This window comes from Tachyglossus aculeatus, chromosome 4, assembly GCF_015852505.1.
Source record: "Tachyglossus aculeatus isolate mTacAcu1 chromosome 4, mTacAcu1.pri, whole genome shotgun sequence".
NCBI classification, from domain to species: Eukaryota; Metazoa; Chordata; class Mammalia; order Monotremata; family Tachyglossidae; genus Tachyglossus; species Tachyglossus aculeatus.
In genome coordinates this window covers 39,780,982-39,807,350 of record NC_052069.1, presented here as the reverse complement: position 1 = coordinate 39,807,350, position 26,369 = coordinate 39,780,982, and the positions used below count along the sequence as shown (strand labels likewise).

General features: G+C 42.6%; 1 protein-coding gene and 1 non-coding gene across 2 annotated transcripts in view; one reads left to right on the top strand and one right to left on the bottom strand.

The window, feature by feature from the left end:
- Window positions 1–22,126, bottom strand: part of CLCA2 (chloride channel accessory 2) — a 65,385-nt gene extending 43,259 nt beyond the window's left edge. Inside the window, exons 1-5 of the mRNA XM_038745975.1 lie at window positions 21,941–22,126; window positions 20,904–21,041; window positions 4,835–4,985; window positions 3,896–4,004; window positions 2,728–2,896 (exon numbers count right to left, since the gene is read on the bottom strand). Coding sequence (XP_038601903.1) covers window positions 2,728–2,896; window positions 3,896–4,004; window positions 4,835–4,985; window positions 20,904–21,041; window positions 21,941–22,126 — 753 coding nt within the window. The remainder of the gene's footprint in view (window positions 1–2,727; window positions 2,897–3,895; window positions 4,005–4,834; window positions 4,986–20,903; window positions 21,042–21,940) is intronic.
- Window positions 3,395–3,532, top strand: LOC119927871. The gene has a single exon (XR_005450837.1). It is a non-coding gene; the product is annotated as a small nucleolar RNA SNORA7 (small nucleolar RNA).
- Window positions 22,127–26,369: the final 4,243 nt, after the last annotated feature.

Sequence of the window (26,369 nt, the reverse complement as noted above, 5' to 3'; positions counted from 1 at the left end):
GGCACAAAGAAGTTAAGTGACTTGCCCAAAGTCACACAGTTGACAAGTGGCAGAGCTGGGATTAGAACCTGTGACCTATGACTCCCAAGCCCTTGCTCTTCTCACTGAGCCACGCTGCTTCCCAAGCGCTTAGTACAGTGCTCTGCACACAGTAAGGGCTCAATAAATACGACTGAATGAATGAATATCTGACAGACAACTGCTCTCCCTTTTGAAAGCTTATTAAAAGCACCTCTCCTCCAAGAGGCCTTCCCTGACTAAATTTTCTTTTCCTTTTCTTCCACTCTCTGTTGCATCATAGATCAGTGACCAGTCATGGCACTTCTAAATGTTACAGAGCAATGCTAAATCAGTTGCTGGAATTGCTTTGGAGAACAAATGCGTTCATGTATAACAATCAGAAATAGGTGACTCCCCTGGAAAATTGTGACACCCAAACAGAAAAACGAAAATTGTGTCAGATCCATGGGAGACAAATGCATAGATACAATATGGAAAGGATGGTTAGTCATATACAGTTCCTATTAATAACAAACACATGCACACACACACACACACACACCTGATAAAAAAATATTTCCTAGTCAGTCATGTCATCTGTGCATCTGAAGAACAGATATACAACGTACCCTTGTACATAGTATATCACAGTGTGTGCAGAGTTTTGTAAGGTCCATAAAGGGACAAAGTATTTAGATCACGATGTTAATTTTGAAATGTAAATTGCAGAATCATACAGATACACACATGGCACAGGTAAGGTGGGGGACATCTCCATTCTGTGATACATCTTTTTTTTATGGTTCTCATTAAGCAATTATTATGTGCCAGACACTGTACTAAGGGCTGGGGTAGATGCAAGCTAATCAGGTTGGACACAGTTCTTGTTTCCCATAGAGCAGTTTTAATTGTTATTTTCCAGATGAGGTAACTGAGGCACTCCTTATATCCTATTGTCCTGGGATGATTTTCTTAGTTCCAGGTGACATAACATCTCCATCCCAACATCGCCATCCACAGCAGTGATATCATTCCACACCGTAAAGATGACATGATTTTTAGACATTAATGAAATAAATCTCCATAACAATTAATACCTCAACGGGGGGTAGATATTTGTAGTGGCATTTATTAAGCCCTTAATATGTGCCAAGCACTGTCTTAAGTGTAGGAGTATATATATATTATTGGAGTATATATATATTATTATATATATATATATAATAATCTGGTTGGATATAGTCCCTGTAACTCATAGAGAAGCAGAATGGCCTAGTGGATAGAGCATGGGCCTGGGATTTCAAAGGTCATAGATTCTATTCCTGGCTCCTCCACTTGTCTGCTGTGTGATCTTGGGCAAGTCCCTTCACTTCTCTATGCCTCAGTTCCCTCATCTGTAAAATAGGGATTAAGACTGTGAGCCCTATGTTGGACAGGGACTGTGTCCAACCCAATTACCTTGTATATACCCCAGTGCTTAAAACCATGCCTGGTATATAGTAAGCGCTTAACAAATATCGTGATTATTTTTTATTACTATTTATGATTATGGGGCTCAGAGTCTAAGTAGAAAGGAAAACAGGTATTAAATCCCCATTTTACAGATGAGTAGATAGAGGAATGGAGAAGTTAAGTGACTTGCCCAGCAGGCGAATGGCACAGCCAGTTTTAGAACTACGGTCGTTTGACTTCTAGGTCTGCATTTTTTCCATTAGGCCACCTTTACAGATTGAAAAACTGTTACAGAGAAACTAGGATTCATAGGCAGTGATCCAAAGAGCTGATGAAACAGCTTTAATAGTCTTAATTCGCACTCAAACCTGGGCCATTATAGTTGTGCTCAAAGGCTTGTAGGTTACTCCACCACAAATCCCAGTGGGTTGGGGGTAGAAGGGGTTTTACAGGTGTAGCTCTTGGAATTCTGAGCCATGTTAGAATGGTCGGGGGCCATATTCAGTCAATTAATCAATCAACTGGTGTTTATTGAGTGCTGACTCTGTGCAGAGCACTGTAAACTAGGGAGCCAGCCTTTTGTCCTGCACATCTCACTGTGCCTCGTCTTGCCTGTCATCATCATCAATCGTATTTATTGAGCGCTTACTATGTGCAGAGCACTGTACTAAGTGCTTGGGAAGTACAAATTGGCAACACATAGAGACAGTCTCTACCCAACAGTGGGCTCACAGTCTGTCCCGCCATCGACCCCTGGCCCACGTCCTTCCCCTGGCCTGGAATGCCCTCCCTCCACACATTCACCATGCTAGCTCTCTTCCTCCCTTCAAAGCCCTACTGAGAGCTCACCTCCTCTAGGAGGCCTTCCCAGACTGAGCCCTCTGTTTCCTCTCCTCCTCCCCATCCCCCCCACCCTACCTCCTTTCCCCCCCCACAGCACTTGTATATATTTGTACAGATTTATTACTCCATTTATTTTACTTCTACATATTTACTATTCTATAGTATAGCAATTTTGTTAATGATGTGCATATAGCTGTAATTCTATTTATTCTGATGGTTTTGTCACCTGTCTACATGCTTTGTTTTGTTTTCTGTCTCCCCCTTCTAGACTGTGAGCCCATTGTTGGGTAGGGACCGTCTCTATATGTTGCCGACTTGTACTTCCCAAGCGCTTAGTACAATGCTCTGCACACAGTAAGCGCTCAGTAAATATGATTGAATGAATGAATGAGAGAAATTCTAATGGGTTTTGTTCCCTATAGTCATACTTACCGAAGACAAACTCTGCATATACATTATGGATCCTCTTGCAGTTTGGGTGTCATTGTGGATGAACATGCATCCTTCTTTAAACAATCCCGTCAGCTCATTAATCACACAGTCTCCTTGGATGCAGTTGCTTTTTTCACACACAAAGATGCCTGACAGGTTGGATGAACACCTTGAAAAAGAAACAGAATTTCAAAAATCTATGCCTGTCTTCTATCCTGGATTGAATGATTCTCTAGTCCTTTGGCTTTTGACTTTAAGACTTCTGGCCCTTTCAAGTGATTGTACTTCAGTTTATTGTCTGAATTTTTTTCTATTGTATTTTCCCCTCAACAATGAATACATCTATTAAACGCAGTGTATGGCTTGGGTTAGAATGTAAGCTCATTGTGGGCAGGGAATGTGTTTGTTTACTGTTATATTGCACTCTCCCAAACAGTACAGTGATGATGATGATGATGATGATGATGATGATGATGATGATGATGATGATGGTATTTATTAAGGGCTTACTGTGTGCCAAGCAATGTTCTAAGCACTGGCTTTGCACACTGTAAGTGCTCAATAAATATGATTGAATGAATGAATGAGAGGGGAGACTAGATAACAGACACAAAGCAGAGCAAATTCTCTTCATAATATCAGCATTTGGAGAGGTTAAAGGGGAATTCCTCTCTCAGGGTCTCATCTGGAGAGTTTCCAGTACTCTACCAGTCTTGGCTACAGGAGGAAGAGTCAAGCAGTGGCCTACCCATTCCATTCCTAGCTTGGCCAGTGGCTAGCGAGTGGCAGGCAACCTGCTACAAGTCAAAATTCACCTGTGCTAGAAAGCAGTGGCCGGGGAGAGAGTCCAGGGTGAAAAGTCAGGTGTACTGCACGGAAGGAGGAAATGGCAAACCACGTCCATATTTTTACCAAGGAAACTATATGGATTTACTACCAGAATGATTGCAAATGGAGAGCGGGGCGTTCTGGGAGAGATGTGTCCGTGGTATTGCTATGGGTCGGAAACGACTCGACAGCATAAGACAGGATGAGGAACTAGCATATATAAAGAAGGATGTCTTGTTAGATGTGAAGTCAGTATGGAACCAGATAAAGTGTGGAATAACAAGACCAACATTTGAGTTCCAAGGGAAAACTGGGTTTTAGGCCTCCCAAGAATACTAACCTTGTGACTTTCACTTGATTTTCCCCAGCCATGTAGAAAGGCTTCTCATTATTATACTCATCAAACACTCCCCAACGAAGGTGGGCCCACTCATGAACAAACACTCTGCCTGTGGAAGAAGAATAACCTTTTTCATTTACTGTAGATGCTTTTGTGCCTTAAATGCAAAGGCCAGGGAAGCAGCGTGGCTTAGTGGAAAGAGTTTGGATCTTTCAGAGGACCTACATTCTAATCTTGGCTTCACAGCCTGCCTGCCATGGGACCTTAAGAAGTCACTTAACTTCGCTATGCCTCAGTTACCTTATCTGTAAAATGGAGATCAATCCATCAGTTGTACTTATTGTTCTCTCTCCTACTTAGACTGTGAGCTCAATGATGGACAGGGTTTAAGTCAACCTGATTATCTTGTAACTGCCTCAGCATTTAGTATGTAGAAGCAGCATGACATAGTGGATAGAGGACGGGCTTGGGAATCAGAAGGTCATGGGTTCTAATCCTATCTGTGCCACATGTCTGCTGGGTGACCTTGGGCAAGTCACTTCACTTCACTGGGCCTCAGTTACCTCACCTAGAAAATGGGGATCAAGACTGGAAGCCCCATGTGGAACAGGGACTGTGTCCAACCCGGTTTGCTTGGATCCTCTCTAGTGCTTAGTACAGTGTCTGGTACACAGTAAGTGCTTAACAAATACCACTATTGTAATTGTTGTTATTATTATTATTATTACAGGGCTTAGCACATAAGTACCTAAAAATACCAATATTGTTTTAAAGAATGTCTCTCTGTCTTTTTCTCCCTTCTCTCTTTCTCTCTCACTCTCCTTCCCCTCCCACTCCCGTGGACTCATTCACCTCAATTTCACTTTGCCCAATTTCAAAAATCTCCAGAAGTATGGGTTATATACAAGTAAAAAATAAAGACTGAATGAGATAACTTACCTCTCGATCCATAGGCGGCAGTCAAATTATCATTTACTAGGAAGTTAGGAGTGAAGTGTATATATTTTCCTTCTTCTCCACACCCTCCATATTGTAGAGTATATGGATTGTCTGCATTTGTCCCAAATCGACTAGCCACTATGACATTTGCCTAAAATGACAGTTTGCTTTGTGGATAAAATTGAATGTATACAGGCAGCCAACTTTCAAAATATCTTGACAGATAATATTTGCTACATGAAACACCCATGTCTTGCAAATTCTAGTCAGTGCCCCAACAAGTGTTGCTCCTGACAGATACTAGTTCCTATTCACCTAAATTAAAAGCTGTAGTCTCTGAGTACATCTAATAAAGGTGTTGCTTTGAAAATTTTGAGAAGTGCACACTCACCACACTGAACATCACTGGAAGGGTTAAGCAAAATCAAAATAAGGATTTTCTTGATGGTTGTTTCATAAGGCCAATGAGACTCGTTTCTTTTTGAGTTTTTCCAATTAAAAGGGCTGTTTCAGTGCCTTTATTCCACTATTAGGAGAATTTCAATTACGTTACTGATCACTTTAAAACTGTCTCAGCCTCACGCAAATAATGAATACTCATTTTTTCCCCAAACTTTAGGTAAATCATATATTTACCAGAGAAATTGCTTGAGGTTAAAAAACGACCCAAAGACCCAAAACACTATATACTTCAGATATTACATAACGCTTTCTTGCTAAGCCGTATTGTCTAATGAGAAGCATATTTCTGAAAAACCTTGCTGGGCTGGAATAATTCGAAGGAGAAGAGTTCCAAGTTATTTAGTAAGGTTGTATTGCATGTGTTAGTACACTGCGTGCTTTTAAACAAAACACTCATTAATCACCATCTGAACACGGCCATTTTGAGGTTGATTATAAGTGAATTTAAGGGGTGGTGAACAGATTCGAAGTGGCACATGAAATCAAATCAGTATTAGCCATATTAAGCATTTAACAAAATATTCCAGAGAATGAGGACCTGACATTCTAAATTGACTTCTAAAGCACTCCAATACATGTAAAGTGCTCAGGATCTGCGAACAGAGTGACCACTGAAGACGGTCAAATCATCTGCTCCCCCTCTGCTCCCGCTCACTCCCTCTGTTCTACCCACCTCCCCACCCCACAGCACACTTGTATATATATAAGTACATATTTATAATCCTGTTCATTTTATTAATGATGTGTACATATCTATAATTCCATTTATTTATATTGATGCTATTGATGCCTCTTTACTTGTTTTGATGTCTGTCTTCCCCCTTCTAGACTGTGAGCTCTTTTGGGCAGGGATTGTCTCTATTTGTTGCTGAATTGTACTTTCCAAGCATTTAGTACAGTGCTCTGTACACAATAAGTGCTCAATAAAAATGATTGAATGAATGAATGTGTTAATGACGTGCATCTAGCTTTAATTCTATTTGTCCTGATGACACCTGTCCGCATGTTTTGTTTTGTTGTCTGTCTCCCCCTTCTAGACTGTGAGCCCGTTGTTGGGTAGGGACCGTCTCTATATGTTGCCAACTTGTACTTCCCAAGTGCTTAGTACAGTGCTCTGCACACGGTAAGTGCTTAATAAATATGAATGAATGAATGAATAAATGAATTATGGGCAGGGAATGTGTCTGATTATTGTATTGTACTCTCTCAAGATCTCAGTACTGTGCTCTGCACGCAGCAAGTGCTCAATAAATACGATTGACTGATAGAAGACAAGGTGACGCCTCTCAGGTTATGTTGGGCACACTGCAAAATGTCAGGAAGCCACAGGCAGCATTTTCTAAAATTCAGTGAACTTCATTATAATAATAATAATAATAATAATAATAATGACAGTATTTGTTAAGAGTTCACTATGTGCCAAGCACTGTTCTAAGTGCCAGGGGAATGGGGAATCCTATTTTATTCTGTTAATATGTTTGGTTTTGTTCTCTGTCTCCCCCTTCTAGACTGTGAGCCCACTGTTGGGTAGGGACTGTCTCTATATGTTGCCAACTTGTACTTCCCAAGCGCTTAGCACAGTGCTCTGCACATAGTAAGCGCTTAATAAATATGATTGATTGATTGATTGATTGCAGGGGTAGATACAAGGTAATTGGGTTGTCCCATGTGGGGCTCACAGTCTTAATACTCATTTTACAAGTGAGGGAACTGAGGTACAGAGAAGTTAAGTGACTTGCCCAAGGTCACACAGCAGGTAAGTGGCAGAGCTGGAATTATGACCCACGTCTTCTGACTCACAAGCCTATGTTCTTGCCACTAAGCCATGCTGCTTCTCCAAGTTCTAGATGTTTCTTCAGAGGGATCTTTAGGCCCCCAACTGCTCCAAGGTGTCTGTGTGTGCCTCACAGGTCAGCGTGACATCAGGCTCAGGATCCAAGCTACTTAACTCGATGGCAGGAGCCACGGTGGAGAGACACTCAGTGCCAAAATATCAAAGTCACCTAGGACTGTCCGGGCACAATAATAATAATAATAATAATGGCATTTATTAAGCACTTACTATGTGCAAGGCACTGTTCTAAGCGCTGGGGAGGTTACAAGGTGATCAAGTGGTCCCAAGGGGGCTCACAGTCTTAATCCCCATTTTACAGATGAGGTAACTGAGGCCCAGAGAAGTGAAGTGACTTGCCCAAAGTCACACAGCTGACAAGTGGCGGAGCCGGGATCATTCATTCAATCATATTTATTGAGCGCTTACTGTGTGCAGAGCACTGGACTAAGCACTTGGGAAGTACAAGTCGGCAACATATAGAGACGGTCCCTACCCAACAAAGGACTCACTGACTAGACACCCAAGATAGGAATAAGAGCTCAACACCTGAAAGAGAAGGACAAAGTTTTAATAACTGCAGTATTTCTTAAGTGCTTACTATGTGCCATTCATTCAATCATATTTATTGAGTGCTTACTGTGTGCAGAGCATTGTACCACTACTAATAATAATGGCATTTATTACATTGTGCAAAGCACTGTTCTAAGTGCTGGGGAGATTACAAGGTGATCAGGTTGTCCCACGGGGGGCTCACAGTCTTAATCCCCATTTTGCAGATGAGAGAACTGAGGCACAGAGAAGTGAAGTGACTTGCCTAAAGTCACACAGCTGACAATTGGCAGAGCCGGAATTTGAACCCATGACCTCTGACTCCGAAGCCCGTGCGCTTTTCCCCTGAGCCACACTGCTCTCTAAGCGCTTGGGAAATTGGCAACATATAGAGACAGTCCTTTCCCAACAACGGGCTCACAGTCTAGAGTGCCGTTCATTCATTCATTCAATCGTATTTATTGAGCGCTTACTGTGTACAGAGCACTGTACTAAGCACTTGGGAAGTGCAAGTTGGCAACATATAGAGACGGTCTCTACCCAACATCAGGCTCACAGTCTAGAAGGGGGGGACAGACAACAAAACAAAACATATTAACAAAATAAAATAAATAGAATAGTAAATATGTACAAGTAAAATAAGTAGAATAATAAATATGTACAAACATATATGCAGGTGCTGTGGGGAGGGGAAGGAGGTAAGGCGGGGAGGATGGAGGGGGGAAGGATGGGGAGAGGAAGGAGGGGGCTCAGTCTGGGAAGGCCTCCTGGAGGAGGTGAGCTGTCAGTAGGGCTTTGAAGGCAGGAGGCACTGTACTAAGCCCTGGGGTGGATATAAGGAAATCGGGTTGGAAACAGTCCCTGTCCCGTATGGGGTTCACAGTCTTAATCCCCATTTTACAGATAAGGCAACTGCAGTACAGAGAGGTGAAGTGGCTTGGCAAAGGCCACACAGCAGACGGAGGGTACGTCTTAACTCTGAAGTGATCAGACATTTTGCTTTGGTGAGAGAAGCAGCATGGCTTAGGGGAACGAGCACAGGCCTGCAAGTCAGGAGACATAGCCCTGTCGTGTGACCTTGGCCAAGTCACTGTACTACTCCGGGCCTCAATTACCTCATCTGTAAATATGGGAATTAATAATGATGACATTTATTAAGCGCTTACTATGTGCAAAGCACTGTTCTAAGCGCTGGGGAGTTTACAAGGTGATCAGGTTGTTCCACAGGGGGCTCACAGTCTTAATCCCCATTTTACAGATGAGGGAACTGAGGCCCAGAGAAGTGAAGTGACTTGCCCAAAGTCACACAGCTGACAATTGGCGGAGCCGGGATTTGAACTCATGAACTCCGACTCCAAAGCCTGGGCTCTTTCCAGTGAGCCGCGCTGCTTCTCCTATTAGAGAATTAGAGTGTGAGCTCCATGTGGGACAGGGACTGTATCTACCCTGATTAACTTGTATCTACCCTAGTGCTTAGAATAGTGCTTGGCACATAGTAAGCACTTAGCAAGTAATTTTAGAGAAGCAGCGTGGCTCAGTGGAAACAGCACAGGCTTTGGAGTCAGAGGTCATGAGTTCAAATCCCCGCTCCGCCAATTGTCAGCTGTGAGACTTTGGCAAGTCACTTCACTTCTCTGCGCCTCATTTCCCTCATCTGAAAAATGGGAATTAAGACTGTGAGCCCCCCGTGGGACAGCTTGATCACCATGTAACCTCTCCAGTGCTTAGAACAGTGCTTTGCACGTAGTAAGTGCTTAATAAATGCCATAATTATTATTATTATCACCCAGTGCTCAGTACAGTGCTTTGCACACAGTAAGCCCTTATTCATGCAAGCGTATTTATTGAGCGCTTACCGTGTGGAGAGTACTATACTAAGCGCTTGGAAAATACAACAATAAACATTGACAATCCCTGCTCACAACGAGCTCACAGCCTGTGATTGAATTAACAAGTGCCATAATAATAATAATAATTATTGTCTGTCCCTTAGTTTCCTCTCCTGTAAAAATAGGGACTGAATAGCAGTTGTCCCTTCCCCTTAAACTGTGCGTCCCATGTGGGACAAAGCCTATATCTGTCTCTTGCTTATATCTACTCCAGTTTTTATTGCAGCGCTTATCATCACTGGTGTTTGGTGAAACGATGATACGCTTAGAGCACAGCGAGCGCTTAACCCAAAGCAGTCTCGTTATGAGAAGCCGTCTCCCACAGGGCTCAGATTTGCAGCAGTCTGCCTGACCCACAAATCTCTAAGGGGGTGGGGCAGATTCTAACACCATAATGCTAACCTTCACACAGTATCTCCATCTTGTCTATCTCGCCGCCAACCTCTCACCCACATCCTGCCTCTGGCCTGGAATGCCCTCCCTCTTCATATCAGACAGATAATTTCTCTCCCCCACCTCAAATCCTAATGAAGACACATCTCCTCCAAGAAGCCTTCCCTGACTGAGCCCCCTTTTTCCTCTCCTCCACCCCATCCCCCCTGCCCTACCTCCTTCCCCTCCTCACAGCACCTGTCTATATGTTTGTACAGACTTATTACTCTATATTACTTGTACATATTTACTATTCTATTTATTGTGTTAATGATGTGCATCCAGCTTTATTTCTATTTATTCTGATGACTTGACACCTGTCCACATAATAATAATAATAATGATAGCATTTATTAAGTGCTTACTATGTGCAACGCACTGTTCTAAGCGCCGGGGAGGTTACAAGGTGATCAGTTTATCCTACTGGGGGCTCAAAGTCTTAATCCCCATTTTGCAGATGGGGGAACTGAGGCCCAGAGAAGTGAAGCGACTTGCCCAAAGTCACACAGCTGACAAGTGGTGGAGTCAGGATTTGAACCCATGACCTCTGACTCCAAAGCCCGGGCTCTTTCCACTGAGCCATATGTTATGTCTTGTTGTCTGTCTCCCCCTTCTAGACTGTGAGCCCATTGTTGGGTAGGGACCGTCTCTATATGTTGCCAACTTGTACTTCCCAAGTGCTCAGTACAGTGCTCTGCACACAGTAAGTACTCAATAAATACAATTTAATGAATGAATGAATGACTAAGCCCTCCTCTCCTCCCATTCCCTTCTGTGTCGCCTTGACTTACTCCCCTCCTCCTCCTCCCAGCCCTACAGCACATATGTATATATCTGTTATTTATTTATTTCTATTAATGTCTGTCTCCCCCTCTAGACTGAGTTTGTTATGGGGAGGGAATGTGCCTGTTGTTGTATTTTACTCGCCCAAGTACTTAGTACTGTGCTCAAGAAATATGATTGAATGAATGAATGAATAAATAAGCCGTAATAATAATAATAATAATGGCATTTATTAAGCCGTAGCAAAAACCACAGCAGCAGCAGCAGCAGCAGGAACAGGAATAGGAGCAGAGGTGAATGTACACTGGCAATTCCCAGAACATGGTTCTGGTAGAAAAACAGGAATTCCGCTATAAATTCTTTTTTAAGGTATTTGTCAAGGCTTCCTAAGTGCCCGGCATAGAGCACGACCCTGGGAGTAAGAAAGTCATGGGTTCTAATCCAGCCTCTGCCACTGAGAAGCAGCATGGCTTAGTGGAAAGAGCCCGGGCTTGGGAGTTAGAGGTCATGGGTTCTAATCCCAGCTCTGCCACTTGTCACTGGGTGACTTTGGGAAAGTCGCTTGACTTCTTTGTGCCTCAGTTACCTCATCTATAAAATGGGGATTAAGACTGTGAGCCCCACGTGACAACTTGATTACCTTGTATCTACCCCAGTGGTTAGAACAGTGCTTGACACATAGTAAGTGCTTAACAAATACCATAATTATTATTATTATTATTGTCTTCGATGTGACCTTGGGTAAGTCATTTCATGTCTCTGGTTTTCAGTTAACTCATCTGTAAAATGGGTATTGAGACTTTGGGCCCCGTGTGGGAAAGGATCTTTGTCCAACCTGATTTGCTTATATCCACCCTAGTGTCTAGTACAGTGTCCGCCATATAGTAAGTCCTTAACAAATGCCACTATTATTATTACTATTATTACAAGCTAATCAGGTTGGGCACAGTCCAGGTCTCCTAGGGGGCTCACAGTTTTAATTCCTATTTTACAGGTGAAGCCTGAATCAATCAGTCAATGGTATTTATTGAGCACCTACTGTATGCAGAGCACCTTACTGAGTGTTTAGCACTTGATGCAGTAGTCAAGCCTGGATATGATAAGTGCCTTTTAACCCATCCCTCACACTTCACTCCCCTAAAGTCAATGTACTCACCTCAATTGCTTCTATATCATTGCTGACCTCTCTCCCACATCTGGAATGCCCTCCCTTTTCATATCCAACAGATGATCATTCTGCCCACCTTCGAAAATATTAATAACACATGTCCTCCAAGAGGTCTTCCCTGACTAAGCCCTCAGTTTCTCTCTTCCCAATCAATCAATCAGTCAATCAATCATATTTATTGAGCGCTTACTGTGTGCAGAGCACTGTACTAAGTGCTTGGGAAGTACATGTTGGCAACACATAGAAACAGTCCCTACCCAACAGTGGGCTCACAGTCTAGAAGAGGGAGACAGAGAACAAAACCAAACATATTAACAAAATAAAATAAATAGAATAGATATGTACAAGTAAAATAAATAGAGTAATATTCCTTCTGCTATGCCCTTGAACTTGGATTTACACCCTTTATTCACCTCTCCCTCAGCCCCACAGCACTAGCGTACATATCCATAATTTATTTATTCACAATAAAACCTGTCTTTCCCTCATTGTAGGCAGGGGAATGTGTCTACCAGCTCTGTTATACTGTAATAATAATAATAATTTTGGTATTTGTTAAATGATTCCTATGTGCCAGGCACTGTACTAAGCGCTGGAGCGGACACAGTCCCACGTGAGCTTCACGTGAAGCTCGTGGCTCAGTGGAAAGAGTACGGGCTTGGGAGTCAGAGGTCTTGGGTTCTAATTCCGGCTCTGCCGCATGTCTGCTGTGTGACCTTGGGCAAGTCACCTCACTTCTCTGAGCCTCAGTTCCCCCATCTGTAAAATGACTTCTAGACTATGATCTTCTAAAATGATCTTCTAGACTGTGAGCCTGCTGTTGGGTAGGGACCATCTCTATATGTTGCCAACTTGTACTTCCCAAGCGCTTAGCAGTGCTCTGCACACAGTAAGCGCTCAGTAAATACAATTGAATGAATGAATGAATAAAATGAGGATTAAGACTGTGAGCCCCACATGGGACAACCTGATCACCTCATATCCCCCCAGTGCTTAGAACAGTGCTTTGCATATGGTAAGTGCTTAACAAATGCCATCATTATTTAGAAGCAGAGTGGCTCAGTGGAAAGAGCACAGTCTTTGGAGTCAGAAGTCATGGGTTCAAATCCCTGCTCCGCCAATTGTCTGCTGTGTGACTTTGCTCAAGTCACTTAACTTCTCTGTGCCTCAGTTACCTCATCTGTAAAATGTGGATTAAGACTGTGAGCCCCCCGTGGGACAGCCTGATCACCTTGTAGCCTCCCCAGCACTTAGAACAGAGCTTTGCACATACAAAGTGCTTAATAAATGTCATCATTATTATTTATTACTATTCACTTTATCAATCCCCACTTTACTATGTACTCTTCCATGTGCTTCCTTCAGTGATCTGCATGCAGTACTCAATCCATAAATACAACTGATTGATTCACCATTTGCCTAGCCAATGCAGTAACTATTTAGATGGCGAGAATGGGATGGGTCCAGAAAATGTTGTGGAGGAAAAACCAAGAGGATTTAGTGGAATGTGAGAGTTGGCAGAAAGGGAGGAGTCAAAGATATTAACAAGATTGTGGATTTCAAAGATGCGGAGGATGAGGGTGTTTTCAACCTTGATGGAAGCGGAGATGATTTGGGAGGGAATATGAAGTGTTCAATTTCAGACATGTAGAGTTTGAGATGCTGTTGGACAGCCATATAGAGATGTCCTACAGGTTCAGGGGAGCAAGATTGCAGAGAAGAAAAGTCGCCAGCATGGCCTAATCGATACAGGCCAGGCCAGGGAGCAGAAGGACCTGGGTTCTAACCCCACCTTCGCCACTTGTCTGCTGTGTGATCTTGGGCAAATCACTTCACTTCTCTGGGCTTCAGTTACCTCATCTGTAAATGGTGATTGACACTGTTACCCATCTCATTTGTTCATATCCAACCTAACGCTTAATATGGTGCCTGGCATAGAGTAAGTGCTTAACAAATACCACTATTATTATTATTATTGTTAGAGAGGTAGATTTGGGAGTCATTTCTCTGAAAAGAGATAGTTGAAAGCAGGAGACTGTGGGAGTTACCCAAGGAAATGACTGTAAAGTGAGACAAGAAGGGGATCTGGAACAGAGTTTTGAGACTCTCTCACAGTTAGGCCGTGAGAGACTGAGAAGGAGCTGCCAGAGACAAAGAAGAGAACCAGGGGAGTACAGGATCAGTAAAACCAAAGGTAGGAAGCATTTCCCAGAGTAGGATGTGGTCCCCAGTGTCAAAGGTACCAGAGACATTGGTTGGATGGGATCCAGAAACTGATTTTCAATATAGGGGGGATATGAACATGTTTCAGGAAGCGGCAATGGTAAACCACTTCCATATTTTGACCAAGAAAACTCTCTGGATGCACCACCAGAATGATTAAAGATGGAGGCGGGGAGTTCTGGGAGAGATGTGTCCGTGGCGTCACTGTGGGTCAGAGACGAGTCAATGGCAGTAGATGAGATGAGATGAATATGTTTATAAGCGGAGGGGAAGGCTCCATTAGAGAGTGAGCAGTTGAAGATGGAGATTGGAAAAGGAAGAAGAGTGGTCACAAGCATTTTTAGAAGGTGAGAATGGATGGGGTCAGAGCTGCGGCAGAAGGGTAAGATTGCTGATCATAGAAATTACCAGACAACTCTCTTTGTTCTTCATTCATTCATTCATTCATTCATTCATTCATTCAATCGCATTTATTGAGCACTTACTGTGTGCAGAGCACTGTACGAAGCACTTGGAAAGTACAATTTGGCAACAGAGACAATCCCTACCCAACAATGGGCTCACAGTCTAGAAGGGGGAGACAGACAACAAAACGAAACAAGTAGACAGTTTTCTGTGCTGACAAAATTCTAGCCAGATTTACAAAGAACAAAGGTCACGGGTTCTGTGTACTCCTGGAATCCTAATGTGGCTTCAGGCCAGAATATAACTCAGCAGATATGAGTTTTGCAGTTTCATACAGAAAAAGTGTCTTGAACAGTTCCAAAAACTACAATGTTTCCATAGACCTTACAAAAAAATACTTGACATTATCAATAAACCAGCTTCATGCATTGTGAAAAAAAGTTTCCTATCTTGATGAATTCACTGAGATACTTAGGCTAGGTTAACAACAACAACAATAATAATAATAATGGTACTTGCTAAGCGCTTACTATGTTCAAAGCATTGTTCTAAGTGCTAAGGTAGATACAAGTTAATCATGTTGGTCACAGTTCTGGCCCCACATTTGGCTCACACTCTTAATCCCCATTTTTACAGATGAGGTAACTAAGGCCCCGAGAAGTGAAGTGACTTGCCCAAGGTCACACAGCAGACAAGTGGCGGATCTAGAATTGGAACCTATGACCTTCTGACTACACCACTGATGTTTTTCTAACAACATTGGAGGGAAGCAGGACTATACCATAGTTCCAATTTATGAGAATTATGAAAATTTTCTGAGACAATTATTCAGAAATTACTCTTTGCAGACAGCTGAGCTCTTGAGACACGTACTGTAGGAAGACACAGAAGCGATTATGAATCACTTTGCAAGTTCAACACAGTGCTGTGGATGGACTCTGAGTAACAACTGTGGAATTTGTTAAGTGCTTACTATTTGCCAAAAACTGTCCTAGTCACCTCAGGAGAGACAAGGTAAGCAAATCATATAAGCTGCTTGCCTCGCCCGGGGCTCATAGTCTAAGGAGAAGAGAATGAGTGTCTTATTTATAGATGAAGAAATTGAGGCAAGGAAAAGTTAAATGGCTTTCCTAAGTTACCCCAGCAGACAAGTGAAAGAAAACAGGATCTATGTACCAGCTTAAAACCAGAAATCCCTACCCACAAGAAGGAATTTTCCACAGCAACACAGAATTTAATGTTCTGTTGCCAGATTCTGCAACCTAAAACAGTGCACTCTCCAACGACAGCCACATAGGCAGGGAATGAAGATAAGTCAGTAAAGAAAAATGAAGCACCAAGCCAACTTAAAGATCTGTAAAACTGTTATAATAGAGTTCAATCTCCCAAATAGAGAAGCAGCGTGGCTCAATGGAAAGAGCACGGGCATTGGAGTCGGAGATCATGGATTCTAATTTCTTCATTCATTCATTCAATCGTATTTATTGAGTGTTTACTGTGTGCAGAGCACTGTACTAAGCGCTTGGGAGGTACAAGTTGGCAACATAATCCAGCTCTGCCACTTGTCAGCTGTGTGATTTTGAGCAAGTCACTCAACTTCTCTGGGCCTCAGTTACCTCATCTGTAAAATGGGGATTAAGACTGTGAGCCCCACGTAGGACAACCTGATGACCTTGTATCCCCCCCAGAGCTTAGAACAGTGCTTTGCACATAGTAAGCACTTAACAAATACCCTTATTATTATTATTATATAACTGGGAGACCTGGATCCACTAGAAAGCCATATCCAGATTAGTGAGCAGTTTCACAACCCACTTTAAATAATAATAATAATGATAATGATAATAATGATGGTATTTGTTAAACACTTACAATGTGCCAGGCACTCTTCTAAGGTGTGGGCTAGATACAAGATAATCAGGTTGGACATAGTCCCTGTCCTACATAGAGTTCATGGTCTAAATAATCCCCATTTTTCAGATGAGGGAACTGAGGCACAGAGAGGAGAAGTCACTCGTCCAAGGTCACAGAAGCAGACATGTGTCAGAGCCAGGATTAGAACTCAGGTCCTTCTGACTAGAGACTCATGCTCTATCTACTAGGCCATGCTGCCAATTACTAGCAATGAGGCCCTGGAAGATACTCAGCTCCACAGCCCTAAAGCAAGACTCACAGCCAAGTGCCTTCAATGGGCAGATTATGGGGAGACTGGATAATAATAATAATAATAATGTTGGCATTTGTTAAGCACTTACTATGTGCCAAGCACTGTTCTAAGCACTGGGGGGGATACAAGGTAATCAAGGTTGTCCCACGTGGGGCTCACAGTCTTCATCCCCATTTTACAGATGAGGAAACTGAGACACAGAGAAGTTAAGTGACTTGCCCAAAGTCACACAGCTGACAAGTGGAAGAGCCAGGATTTGAACCCATGATCTCTTACTCCCAAGCCCGGGCTCTTTCCACTGAGCCACGCTGCTTCCCAGCAGAGTACCTAAGCAGCTGCTAGATGTCAGTCATTCAGTTATTTGATCATATTTACTGAGTACTTAACTGTGTTCAGAGCACCGTACTAAGCATTTGGGAGAGTGCAATATAACAGTATAACAGACACATTCCCTGCCCACAGGGAGTTTACAATCTAAAGAGGGGACTGAATGGGGACTGGATAGGGACTGAAAGGGGGCATACACAAGCAGAGAGAACACAATGAAAAATTTGGAAATGGCAGACTGCTAGGGTGACCACTGCCTAGGCATATCAACTGGGCACACGGCAATTGAGAGAGGAATTTGGGTCCTTTTGACAAAAACTCCATTAAAATCGTTATACCAAGAGATTAGCTCGACATCACAGATGGGTCTTGAATGGGGCGAATGCATGATTCAATCAATTAATCGATTGATCGTATTTATTGAGTGCTCACTGTGTGCATAAAAGCAACAAGGAGCTAGCCTCCCATGCACATAAGAAGCAGGTTGGCTTAGTGGAAAGAACAAAAGTCTGGGAGTCATAGGACCTGCTTTTTAATCAGGGCTCCACCCGTTTGCTAGATAACCTTGGTTAAGTCATTTAATTTCACTGAACCTCAGTTACCTCATCTGTTTTATGGGGATTAGGACTATGTACTTCATGTGGGACATGGACTGTGTCCAATCTGATTACCTTTTATCTACCCCAGGGCTTAGTACAGTGCCTGGCACATAGTAGGTGCTTTGCAAATAATGTTAAAAAAATACATTGCAAAAGAGACTGTGGTCCCTCACTGGTCTTTTCAGCTGGACTTAACCATACCAATAGAGTTTCACTGTCAGTAACATCACCTTTGAAAAAGGACAGTTTTATAAACAGTGAACGGAATGAGTTTATGTGATTCCCAAGTAGAGAAGCAGTGGACTCTGGGCTTGGGAGTCTGAGGTCATGGGTTCTAATTCTGGCTCCTCCACTTGTCTGCTGTGTGACTTTGGGCAAGTCACTTAACTTCTCTGTGCCTCAGTTACCCCATCTGTCAAATGGGGATGAAGACTGTGAACCCCACAAGGGACAACCTAATCACCTTGTATCCCCCCAGCGCTTAGAACAGTAGTGCTAGGCACATAGTAAGTGCTTAACAAATACCATTATTATTATTATTATTATTATTATTATTATTATTATTATTATTCTTAAATGAGCTTAATAGTCAACCAGGACAATGTTTAATCTGACTCTGAATTAGGAAATTTGGGAGTTACTCAATACACACTAGAAGCTCTGAGGCCTGGTAGAGTTAGTGAACTTCCATGTTCCCTCTAGGCTGACAGGGAAGTATTGAGTAAGAAGTTGCTTTGTTGTATACCTTGGTGACCCAATAAAGTAGCTTCCAGGGGAGCCTAAAAGCCCAGGTACCATGGATAATTTGGCTCAATGATTCCTGAAATAAAGCCAGGCTCAAAATGTCTAGCCAGTTTACCTTAGCTGTGTGTGCCAAGAGGCATACGGTACGAACCCAGTAAAACCATATGTCTGCTTTGGCTCAATGCTTCCTTGGTTGTCTTTTCCACATAAAGTATTCCCATGGATTTTGCTGTCTAAGAAACACTAGGAAGAGCACAGCTGAAACTGGTGGACAAGAAAAGACAGGCAAGGGCAAAATAAAAGCCTTTAGTCAGTATATATATATATATAAATATATATATTTAGTCAGAATATATATATATATATATATTTAGTCAGTATATATATATTTAACCATCAAAGCTTTGGCTAAGATTTTGGCAGAGGTTAGAGCTCATTTTCAGGCATGGAAGTTCTTTTTATAGCCAGAAATATGAGAAAAATAAAAGTAAACCAAGAGAAGCAAACCAATAAATGAAGTTTCCTAGAATGTCTTTTCAGATTGGCCACAAATTGCAGATTTATCCTCCGTCAGGAAAGCAAGGCAGTTTATGACTGCCAGGAAAATAAAATTAGAGTCTATTTTAGAAATAATTAGGGTATTTGTTAAGTGTTTGCTATATACCAGGCACCATACTACATTACAAACTTACCCAATTCCCTGCAAATGCTTAGTGGGACTGGATAGTCCAGCAATAGGCCTGGAATAGGCCTGGGCTAAACTAAGGAGGGAATGAAGTAGCGTTCACCTAGCCCTGCTGATCCTCTTTCTCAGAAATACAAAAACTGGATATTGGGAGTATTAATGAGAGGACATACCTTCTCCTTCATGGTCTCCCATCCTAAATTCCCCAGCAGCCATGTGATATGGCTCTTTAGCAGCCAGTGTGAGCAGTGTGGGAGGCTTAAATTTTATTGTTCGGTCTTTTTTTATGTTTTTTATTCAGCACTTACTATGTGCCAAGCATTGTCCTAAGGACTGAGGTAAGTGCTTAGATACAAGGTCAAGGACTGAGGCGCTCCATCCCCTCACCCCCTCCTACCTCACCTCCTTTCTCTCCTTCTACAGCTCAGCCTGCACCCTCCACTCCTCTGCCGCTAACCTCCTCACTGTACCCCGTTCTCACCTGTCCCGCCATCGACCCCTGGCCCACGTCCTCCCCCTGGCCTGGAATGTCCTCCCTCCCCGCATCCAACAAGCTAGGTTGCTTCCTTCCTTCAAAGACCTACTGAGAGCTTACCTCCTCTGGTAGGCCTTCCCAGACTGAGCCCCCTTTTTCCTCTCCTCCTCCCCATCCCTCCCGCCCTACCTCCTTCCCGTCCCCTCAGCACTTGTATATATATATATATATATATATATATATATGTACAGATTTATTACTCTATTTTACTTGTACAAATTTACTATCCTATTTATTTTGTTAATGATGTGCATATAGAGAAGCAGTGTGGTTCAATGGAAAGAGCCCAAGCTTTGGTGTCAGAGGTCATGGGTTCAAACCCCCGGCTCCACCAATTGTCAGCTGTGTGACTTTAAGCAAGTCCTTTAAATTCTCTGTGCCTCAGTTACCTCATCTGTAAAATGGGAATTAAGACTGTGAGCCCCACGTGGGACAACCCCATCATCAGGTAACCTCCCCAGCACTTAGAACAGTGCTTTGTACCTAGTAAGCGCTTAACAAGTGTCATCATTATTATCAGGAGAAGCAGCGTGGCTCAATGGAAAGAACACGGGCTTTGGAGTCAGAGGTCATGGGTTCAAATTCCAGCTCCACCAATTGTCAGCTGTGTGACATTGGGTAAGTGACTTAACTTCTATGTGCCTCAGTTACCTCATCTGCAAAATGGGGATTAAGACTGTGAGCCCCCCTTGGGTCAACCTGATCACCTTGTAACCTCCACAGCACTTAGAACAGTGCTTTGCACATAGTAAGTGCTTAATAAATGCCATCATTATTATTATATATCTTTAATTCTATTTGTTCTGATGATTTTGACACCTGTCTACATGTTTTGTTTTGTTGTCTGTCTCCCCCTTCTAGACTGTGAGCCCGTTATTGGGTAGGGACCGTCTCTATATGCTGCTGACTTGTACTTCCCAAGCGGTTAGTACAGTGCTCTGCACACAGTAAGCACTCAATAAATATGATTGAATGAATGAATGAATGAATGAATAATCTTTCTCATGCATTTATTATTATTTCTATATCTTCTCTGTTGGACTGTAAACTCCTTGAGGACAAAGACTATTTCTTCTACTTAGGTACTGTATGCTCCAAAGTGCCTAGCTCCACGTACATGGTAGACCGTCAATAATGTTGGTGATAATAAGCGATATTCTAAATTTGTGAGCCATTTATTAACTCAGACATCTGCTACGCTCTTTATACATTGCTTTTACTAATCAGATTAGTCATTTTATCACCTTATGAAAACTTGAAATCTTACATTTTCATATGTCTCCCGTGTTGCTTTCCTATAATTATTTGCTTTCCATGTAGATGGTATTAAAACATTTATGTTTCTGAAATATGCCCTTCTTTTTGTAGCATTGAATAGGTAAAAAGAAGCTTCAGTCATCATTTCCTAGAGACAAACAAAGGAAAAGGGTTGCAGTGTGATTTGGGGGGAGGTATATGAAGAAATTATTATCAGCAGCTGGCGAGACAAAAATTGCCAAGTCATTTTCAAGGAAATACTAAGCTGAGGAAGTTCATAGCAACATATTCCTAAAATATTATCCTTAACCACTGGGATCCATTTTCATAAGACAAGCACACGTCTTGCCTTAGTGAATCCCCTGCTTCTATAAATGAGTTTTTCCAACTTCAAACCTGCTCTTGAATTATTCCATTTTATGCCGTTCCCCTGGGGATTGTTTTAGGTGCCACACCTCAGGTGACTGTGCTGATTTCAACTTGGTAAAGTTAAACTCTGTGGCATTGTAACTTTGGTCCTCAGAAATACTCTTAAGGCAAAACCCCCAAATGCTTTCTGACAAGGAAGAAAGAGGAAATTCATTTCTGCTTTTCAGTCCCTAGCTATAACTATTAAATCACTTTCCTCTCTCAGGAGAAACCATGTCTGCTTGGTTTTCATTAACTACCTAAAGACCGCTGAAACTTGCCATTATTTTGAAGCAGTCCTTGAAGTATACTCTAGTCATTTCTAAAACCTAATAATTGAAACCGTCAATTATCATTTCTGAAATTATATTACATTAGATTCAATTAAAACTGTAGAAAAAAATGGCCAATCATATGAAATGGCTTTACAGAGAGTGAAGGGGGACATTTTAATTGAGAGTAAATGGCAGTATGTTAACAAAGTCACTGTGTCAAAACTCACGTTTCACTCCCACGATGCAGAAATGTTCCTGTCTCACTGATATTATTTGACTACTCTTGGATAGGATGGAAATGTGTGATTTTCTAATGAATCTACCGAGGGTGAGAGTTTCAATTATTCATGTTCTTGTTTCTTACCTTAATATTTTGAATGAGATGTTGATTTTCAGGTACCAGCGGATGAATGGCAATAAGCAGCCCATCATATGCATTCTCTTCCAGCGTCACACCGGACCCCAAGAGCAGAAGCCCAGGGCTTAGGGAGATGAAGAGGGTCAGAACCTTCAGGCTGGAAACAGAGGCCAAACCCTCTCTTTCGATCATGCTGAAGAGAAGGCTCCAACACACTCAGGCTGGCTATCTTGCGTGCATCATTCCCGGTTCCAAATGGAGTCACTGGTCGTCTCTTCCCCTTGCATCATCTCCTGGGATTGAGAGGCGAAGTAAGTGCTTCCTCAAACATGTAGGGTGGAACTAATTAGAACCTGCCTCTGCAGATCCTCGATCCAAGCAGTTTGGAACCTGCCCGCCAGGCAGCCGTAATTCCCCGCCTCGATGAGGAAAGCACCTTTACTGACTTGCTAACGTGTTTTCTATGAGAGAAAGTGAGAGAGAGGGAAAGAGAGTGAGAGGAAACAAAAGCAGACATGGGGAGGCAAAGAAAGAGTGAAAGAGGGAGAAAAGGAGGTGAGAAGCAGAGAAGGAGATAGAATGAGGACAGAGATAGAGTCAGAGGGAGAGGAGAAGAGAGGCAGAAAGAGACAAACAGACAGAGGGAGATATGGGTAGGAAAGTTCAGAAAGTGAGAGGGAGGGGAGAAATGGAGAGAGAGAGAAAGGTAGAGAAAGAGAGAGAGGTGAATTTTTTAGGTTGGGTCACTAGAGGGATGGTTTTGTCTGCCTGGGGTGGAGACCAGATCAACTGAACAGATCAGCCTCTCCATTTGTCTAGTAACACAAAAATCTTAAGTGACTTCCAGTGTCCCCTCAGCCTTCGAACTATCACCTTTCTTTTCAAGTTTCAATTTACCTGTTTATTTTTTTCAAAGTATTTGGTTGTACACTACAGCCTGCCCCTGGGGCCTTTTCCTCAGGCTGGAAAGGACAACTCGTCAAATGTCAGCAAATGGCAGGGGCTGCAGCGCTCAGGTGGTGCACAGACAGGCTGTCGCCACCACCTTTCTTGTGAGTCCTTAAGTAGCCCCTGCCCTTTCCCCTCTTCTTGGAGCAGATTCAGTGATAGCATATTTCCTCAGCCTCTTTTCTGTGGACCAAATGGGGAGAAAGTGGTTTCCTTAATCTAGAAGCCTACAGAATTAACAATGATTGCTATCATCATCTTTCATTCATTCATTCATTCAATTGTATTTATTGAGCTCTTACTGTGTGCAGAGCACTGTACTAAGCCATCATCAACAGAGCACTGTACAGGTAATAATGATAATAATGATGAATAAGTGTGGAATTTGTTAGGCGCTTACTATGTCCCAGGCACTGTACTAAGTGCTGGGGTGGATAAAGCAAATCGGGTTGGGCACAGTCCCTGTCCCTGTCCCAGGTGGGGCTCACAGTCTCAATCCCCATTTGGCAGATGAGGTCACTGAGGCACAGAGAAGTGAAGTGATTTGCCCAAGGTCACACAGCAGATAAGTGGAGGAGCCGGGATTGGAATCTATGACCTTCTGACCCTTAGGCCCATGCTGCTTCTCTGCAGATACTCTGCAGGTCATACTAATAATACTACTACTAATCATCATCATCGTCATCAATCGTATTTATTGAATGCTTACTGTGTGCAGAGCACTGTACTAAGCGCTTGGGAAGTACAAGTTGGCAACATATAGAGACAGTCCCTACCCAACAGTGGGCTCACAGTCTAAAAGAATAATAATACTAATAATACTAGAATAATACTAATAATATTAGAATAATAATACTAATAATAACTGCATCTTTTGTTAGGCACTTACTATATCCCCTACTAAGCACTGGGGTAAACACAAGGTAATTAGGTTGGACACATTCCCTGACCTACATGGGATTCACTGCCTAAGTAACATAGAGAACAGGTAATTCCACACCTCAGAGATGGATTAACTGAGTCACAGAGAAGTGAAGTGACTTGTCCAAGGTTACAGAGCAGTCAACTGGTGGAATTAGAACTCAGGCCCTCTGACTCTCAGTCCTGTGCCACACTGCTTTTCAAGTGTTTGCATAGTGTAAAATAGAAGAAAAATACCTGGGTTCTGTCCCCTACAAAAGAAGCATAGTCTAGTGGAAACAGAACAGGCCTAGGAGTTAGAGGACCTGGGCTCTAATCCTAGGTCTGCTGATTGGTTGTCGTGTGACTTTGGGCAGGTCTTCTCTCTGCCTCAGTTCAGTGGAAAGAGCCCGGGCTTTGGAGTCAGAGGTCATGGCTCCGCCACATGTCTGCTGTGTGACCTTGGGCAAGTCGCTTAACTTCTCTGAGCCTCAGTCCCCTCGTCTGTAAAATGGGGATAAAGACTGTGAGCCCCACGTGGAACAACCTGATCACCATGTATCCCCCCCAGTGCTTAGAACGACCAGCGCTTTGCACATAGTAAGTGCTTAACAAATGCCAACATTATTATTACATCAGGAAAATGAGGATTCAATCCTCCTAAAAATACTCCAACTTAGACTGCAAGCCTTGTGTGGGACAGGGACTGCGTTCAACCTGATAAACCTGTATCTACAGCAGCACTTCCAACTGCTCTTGGTACATATAAAGCCCTTAAAAAATACCATAAAAAAAAGGAGTTTCAAAATTAATTGAATCATTTCTTCACCATTGTACTACACGAGTTCTTGAGGGTGGAAGGGGATGACAAAACTGTTGTTACAATGTCAGCAGGACCTTTAGCAGTGGGTTTTACATGGTTTCCAGAGACTTGCTCAAGGGGACAGTGAAATCTGATTTTTCAATGGCTGAATAAATGTCTAAATCTACTCCGCAAAATGAGGCACATTTTGCAAATAAAAGAAGAAACTTGATTTTGTAACTTTAAGGCATGATATCAAAGTTGAAATCCTATAGAAAACCACTTGATTTTTGGTCACGATGTCAGCAAAAACATCTAGGTGTCCACAGACACCTGAGCGTAAGGGTCAAAGAGAGTAGTGACAATGTCGAGAAAACAAAAAATGACTGGCATTTTGAGTTGAATGACCTGAACTTTGCCTTGATTCTCTCCTTTCTTTGGCCTGGTTAGACATTGACTGGATCTGCCTGGAATAAGTGCTGTTTCGGAAAGGAATTTTCTTTTAGAAAATATTTCCTGTAGCTCAAATCTGCATGGCACAGACCTAACATTAGGTCAACTAAATTAATATAATAATATAGGTATCTGTTAAGTGCTTACTATGTGCCGGGCACTGTTCTAAGTGCTGGGTAGATACAGGATAATTGGGTTGGACACAGTCCCTGTCCCACATGAAGCTCACAGTCTTAATCCCCATATTCAATATAGGTAACTGAGACACAGAGAAGTGAAGTGATTTGCCCAAGGTCACACAGCAGACAAGTGGCAGAGCTGGGATGAGAACCAGGTCCTTTTGACTCTCAGGTCTGTGCAGTAGGCCACACTGCAGCATACTGGGCTGATAAGATCAATGTTTTTGGAGGCAAGTAACACTAGTCACAACTCCCAGATTGCTTCTGGGACCTGATTTCACCACCTATACCTAAATGTGGGGCTCCAATTCTAATTTTTCCCTCATTTCCCAACCATTTCCCCACCCCGTTGCCACCCGAGGGGATTGCTGAGCCCAGGTTCATGTTTGGGAGAGGGAGGCCCAGTCAACAATTATTAACTGAATGAACTTCTTGGTCAATAGGAAACACATATCAGGAAGCCATTTTATGGGAAAAAGATCCTGTCTGCCCAATCTGATGCAACTATTTCCAGTTCTTCCATTTTGAAAAATGACAAAAACCTCTTCTGAGCTTGCTTCTGTGCAGATACAGCCCAATCTCAAACAGTTCTTTAAAGCCTGATTTCAAAGTCATTCAAATATCTTATAAACGAATCTGGGAAACAGTGCTAAAGCTGATTGGCTGGGAAAGGCGATTGACAACTTCCAGGGAAAGGTGGAAGAAGACCAGAATACTTTACCTCTTCAGTAAGTTCTCTCTTTTTTATGTTATTGTTGTCAATGGTATTTATTAAACACTTACTATGTCCCAGGCACTGTACTAAGCTCTGGAGAGGAAACAAGCTAATCAGGTTGGACACATTGCTTGTTCCACATGGGGCTCACAGTCTTAAACCCCATTTTACAAATGAGGTATCTGAGGCACAGAGAAGTTAATTGACTTGCCCAAACTCACACAGAAGAAAAGTGACAGAGCTGGGATTTGAACCCAGGTCCTTCTGATGCCCAGACCTGTGATTTATCCACTAGCTCACGGGGCTTCTCTTTGTGGTATCTGTCCAGGAACTAAGCTCAGGGACCTATAGTTTCAGATTTCACCCTGTCTGGAGCTCAATCTAGGAAGAGAACAGTTTAAAGAGCAGAAACATTTCGAGGTAGGGTTTTCCCATTCC